General features: G+C 50.3%; 1 protein-coding gene across 1 annotated transcript; it reads left to right on the top strand.

The window, feature by feature from the left end:
• The first annotated feature begins 51 nt into the window (after nt 1-51).
• Nucleotides 52-4,545, top strand: LOC107301661 (folylpolyglutamate synthase, mitochondrial-like). Its single transcript, XM_015830853.1, has 9 exons — nt 52-140; nt 332-434; nt 550-627; nt 900-1,047; nt 1,640-1,741; nt 3,174-3,324; nt 3,696-3,771; nt 3,896-3,962; nt 4,118-4,545. Exons 1-9 carry the CDS (start codon nt 52-54, stop codon nt 4,543-4,545), a joined length of 1,242 nt encoding a protein of 413 aa, XP_015686339.1.
• The last annotated feature ends 331 nt before the right edge of the window (nt 4,546-4,876 follow it).

The following is a 4,876-nucleotide window of genomic DNA, read 5'->3' on the forward strand; positions in this document are numbered from 1 at the left end:
TTGCTGTGGTCTGCAATCTGGAGGGCCCCAAACCTCTTGGGCCACGAGACCATGAGCGGTTTTGTATCTTCTTCCCAGGTTGACTTGGCGGTTATAGAAGTTGGCATTGGGGGCGCCTACGATTGCACAAATATTGTCAGGTATGGAGGTTGAACTTCTGGATGCTGCATCATTAGCCTTCCAAAGGGTGGGTTTCCCTGTCTGTTCGGAAATGGCTCGTGTTTGGTGGACATCTATTCTTCTCTTGATGGCTTTTTAGGACCGTGCCAAGAATCTGACTTCCCCTCCTGGGAGAGTCTTCTACATCTCCCTCTCTTTGTCTTCCTCGTAGGAAGCCAATAGTATGTGGGGTCTCCTCCTTGGGCATTGACCACACCAGCATCTTGGGAGACACCATCGAGAAGATCGCCTGGCAGAAAGGAGGCATCTTCAAGGTAGATGTCTTGGAGAGATCTTCTCTCTCAACCTTCATGCTATTAAGATGGGCTTGGGAAACCTGGAGAACTGTTGAAGCAGAATCAGAGCAGAGCATCTTGATCTGTCTTTCAGCCCGGTGTGCCAGCATTCACGGTGCCGCAGCCGGAAAGATCCTTAGAAGTCCTGAAACAGAGAGCTGAAGAGTGCCAGGTAAGGCCCCCCCATGTTTCCTTCTAGCTTTTCCTGGAAGACCAAGCCCTCTGGTAGCTGTTGGGGGTGGAAGCCGCAATGGACAACTTACACACAAACCTTAGAAAGTCCAGAGCTGGTGCATCAACTTTCCTAGGACTTCGGGTTCTCCACGTAGATCAGAGATCTTCATCCTTGGCTCCTGGAAGATTTGTGGACTTCAACCCCTGGGCCACCAGGGCTCATCTTTATATGGAGCAAAACCATTCCTGGGTCCCCTCTTTCTTCCGCAGTGCCCGCTTTTCCTCTGCCCTGACCTGGAAGCCTTTGAAGACGACGACAAGCTCCTCAAACTAGGTTTGGCTGGTGATCATCAGCGCTCGAATGCTGCTTTAGCCCTCCAGCTGTCCCGCACGTGGCTGGGCCGTTGTGGGTATCTGGGTAAGGAAAGACACACACAGACAGACACACAGTTCACTCGTTCTTGGCAAGGATATCTGAAACTATCCCAGGAGGGGAGGCCAAGGGGCTGGGGGAAATTTAATCCCCACCTTTATGCAATTTGGAGAGGCAGGCATAACATTTCTTAAAAAAGAGGGTTTAATCCAAGCTCAGCATCTTTCTGTTGTTGTTGTGTTTTTTTTTGGGGGGGGGGAATCACTAGATTTGAAGCTAAGCCCTAAAGAGAAATATAAATGCACCAAGGAAGGAAGGAAGGAAGAAAGGAAGGAAAGAAAGAAAGGAGGAAAGAAGGAAAGGAAGGAAGGCAGGGAAGGAAGGGAAGGAAGGAAGGAAGGAGAAGGAGGGAGGGAGGAAGGAGACAGGAATGAGAGGAAGGAAGGAGGGAGGGAGGAAGGAGACAGGAAGGAAGGAAGGACCCTTCCTGATCGCCATCCCAGTTTCTGGAAGTTGGAGCTGGCCTTTGCGAGAGAAGCTTGATACCCCACGGACAGAAAGCGTCTGTAGCATCTTGGCAGAGTGAGGGACAAAGGGGTTTCCCCTGATTTAATTAGATTTCTATTTTGCTTTTCAGATGCTGGTGAGCTGAAGGACTCGTGGCTGACCTCTGAAGCTCCATCCAAGAAGGTGCCCTGCTTGGCCCCGGCTTTTAAGCCAGACCAGCCCATGGTGCAAGGTGGGCGGTCCTTCCCTTTATCTGTCTTCCCCCATTTCTTCTTCTCTACCTTAGGTTCCTTGTTATCTGTCTCCTCCTCCTCCTCCTCCTCTTTCTTATTATTTACCTTCCCCTCCTCCTTCTCTTCCTCTTATTATTTATCTGCTCCTTCTCTTCTTTCTTATCTACCGCCTCCTCTTCCTTCTCCTCCTCCTCTTACTTATTATCTATCTATCTATCTATCTATCTATCTATCTATCTATCTATCTATCTACTGTATCTATCTAATCTATCTCTACATCACTCTCATCTATTTATCTATCTCTATGTACATCACTCTATCTCCCTCCCTCCATCTCTATTTACCTACTTCTCTCATCTATCTATCTATCTATCTATCTATCTATCTATCTATCTATCTATCTATCTATCTATCTATCTATCTATCTATCTATCTATCTATCTATCTATCTATCTTCTCTTTCTATATCTCTCTATCTCTTTATCTCTTTATCTATCTATCTCTATCTATTCTCTAGATATCTATTCTCTATCTATCTATCTCTGTATTCTCTCTATCTATCTCCTCTTCCTCCTCTTTCTTATTATCTATCTTTCTCCTCCTCCTCTTCCTTCCCCTCTTCTTTCTTATTACCGTATCTATCTATCTATCTATCTATCTATCTATCTATCTATCTATCTATCTATCTATCTATCTATCTATCTATCTATCTATCTATCTATCTATCTATCTATCTATCTATCAATATCTATCTCCTCTTCCTCCTTTCTTATTGTCTACCACCACCACCTCCTCCTCCTCCTCCTCCTCCCCCCCATCCCTCCCTCCATCCCTTTGCTGCCTCCTGACCTATTTCCTGCCCCTCCCTCCCTCCCTCCCTCCCCGCCCTTGACTTTCAGCAGACATCAGCTCAGCCCCGGCAGACGGACGGACCCTTTCTTGGTGAAACAAAAGCCCCAGTGTTGAGTCTTCTTTGGCCGGGTCCCACCCAGGACGTCCGTTGAGGGATGCTGAGCGGCCTGGAGAAGGAACGGAAAGATTCAATTATGCCGCTTAGAGTCACGGGGCAGGGACGTGACAGTTTGGCCTCTCCAAAACTTTCATGAAGATCTTTTGAATCGCTCATTCAAAGCTGCGTTATCACGGGTTTGGGTTGAGTGTATTGTGTGAAGCCAGCACTGGTGGACCATCATTCGTAGCTTAGCGTGATGTTGGTGAACCACACACAGTTTTGCAGGAGACAACCCTGAGTACTGCCTTCTGCAGCTTTCCCCTAATCGTTTCATTTTTTAAGCCAAAGAAAATCCTATTTTTACCACATCTCTTATCTGATCCTCTCCAGAATCGTGAGGGCTAGAAACTTAGTTCCTGATCAGGAAGCTGCAGCGTTCTCAGCAGGGCATTGTGGCTGATTTTCGCTTTCTTTTCCAGGCCTGCAAACAGCCGTGTGGCTCGGACGTAACCAAGTGCTGCACCACGGCCCAGTGACGTGGTACATTGATGGGGCCCACACCACCAGCAGCGTGCAGGCCTGCGTCCGGTGGTTTCGCCAGGCGGCCTTGAATGAAGACAAACCTACAGAGTAAGCTGGGCTGGGCTGGGTGTGTTTGTGTGAAATCTGTTCCGAAGCTGGTTTAAGGAAGGAAGGGATCGCTTTTTTATGGTGGAAAGGGGGAGAGAGGAAGAAAGGGAAGGAAAAAGGGAAGGAAGGAAGGAAAGGAGGGGCAAAGTCTAATGAATTCTATAATTTTGAGGTGTCCTTGAAAAGGAAGGTAAAGAAGGAAGGAAGGAAGGAAGGAAGGAAGGAAGGAAGGAAGGAAGGAAGGAAGGAAGGAAGGGGCAACGTCTAATGAATTCTATAATTTTGAGGTGTCCTTGAGAAGGAAGATAGAAAAGGAAGGAAGGAAGGGAGGAAAGTTCTGATAAGGACCATTTCTTTCCCTGCATTTACAGCGGTTCCGAAGTCCGAGTGTTGCTGTTCAACGTGACCGGAGACCGGGATACGGCTGCTTTGCTGAAACTGTTGCTGGTGAGTAATTTTCCTTATTTCCACAGCCTCCTGTCCCTCCAGCTGGCGCGCAATTCCTCAAGGATATATGCACAAAACGGGACCGCCGCTGCTTGACACCCCCCTTCACTCTTTCTCTTTGCAGCCCTGCCATTTTGATTACGCCGTTTTCTGCCCCAACTACACCGAGGTGTCGACCGTGGGGAGCGCAGGTAGGTGTTGAGGGGGGGGGGAGTCTCTTGAGGACCAAAGGGGTCTTCAGGCTTTTCCTGACATTATTTGCAAAATCCTCAGGCCTGGAGAGGTGAGTATGGGCCTCATCCTGACGCCTCCCCTCTCCTCCTTCGTTTCCGCACATCTTCTGCAGACCAGCAGAACTTCAACGTCACCTTGGAGAACGTCCTGACCCGCTGCCTGCAGAATCAGAACCACTGGAACCGTCTGATGGAGGCCAAGTTGACGCAGGACCCGTGGTTCCCCGTCTTGCCCGAAGTGGGGGGCTGGCTGAAGCAGCCCCCGCTTCACAGCCCGCCTCTCTTCGCTGCCTCCTCGGCTCGTCCGCTCAATTCCAACTCGTTGGTCTTCCCTTGCATCTCGCACGCCTTGCAGTGGATCACGCAAGGCAGGGACCCACACTTGCCGGCGCTGGCGCCCCAGGGACTCCACCCGCACCCCGTGGCCAGCAGCGGCGCCGTTCTGCTCAAGGAAGCCGTGGCCATCCGCGTCCTCGTGACGGGCAGCCTGCATTTGGTGGGGGGCGTCTTGAAGCTGCTGGACCCCAGCCTTTCTCAGTAGGCCTCCGGGAATGCCTTCTCCTGCCAACACGGACAGGGCAGTAGAGACCTTGAGGTCCTACTCCTATCCATGGTGTGGCACCACGGGGCACGTCCAGCCACGCCATTCCTGGGAGCGCCAGGCTGAATCCTTGACCCAAGCGAATTGAGCTCCAGACAATTACAGTTGATGGCCATCTAGCTGATGGTTGAACGTCGATGGTTGAACCACTTGAGGTCCAGCTGCTCCACAAGCTTGGAGACGCGGTTCTTCTTCTCATAACCGAGGGAGGACCCTCTTGTGGGATCAACCACCTCCTCCAGCCTCGAACAGTGGACGGGGGGGCATCCAT

Source organism: Protobothrops mucrosquamatus, unplaced genomic scaffold (genome assembly GCF_001527695.2).
Source record: "Protobothrops mucrosquamatus isolate PMUCROS unplaced genomic scaffold, P.Mucros_1.0 scaffold15367, whole genome shotgun sequence".
Classification (NCBI taxonomy): Eukaryota; Metazoa; Chordata; class Lepidosauria; order Squamata; family Viperidae; genus Protobothrops; species Protobothrops mucrosquamatus.

What these genes read in the sequence shown, in the direction of transcription:
- LOC107301661 (XM_015830853.1), top strand. Translation starts at nt 52, where the DNA reads ATGAGCGGTTTTGTATCTTCTTCCCAGGTTGACTTGGCGGTTATAGAA. An exon ending in GGGCCGTTGTGGGTATCTGG is followed by an intron (nt 1,048 to 1,639) that starts GTAAGGAAAGAC and finishes TTTGCTTTTCAG; the next exon opens with ATGCTGGTGAGCTGAAGGAC. An exon ending in AATGAAGACAAACCTACAGA is followed by an intron (nt 3,325 to 3,695) that starts GTAAGCTGGGCT and finishes CTGCATTTACAG; the next exon opens with CGGTTCCGAAGTCCGAGTGT.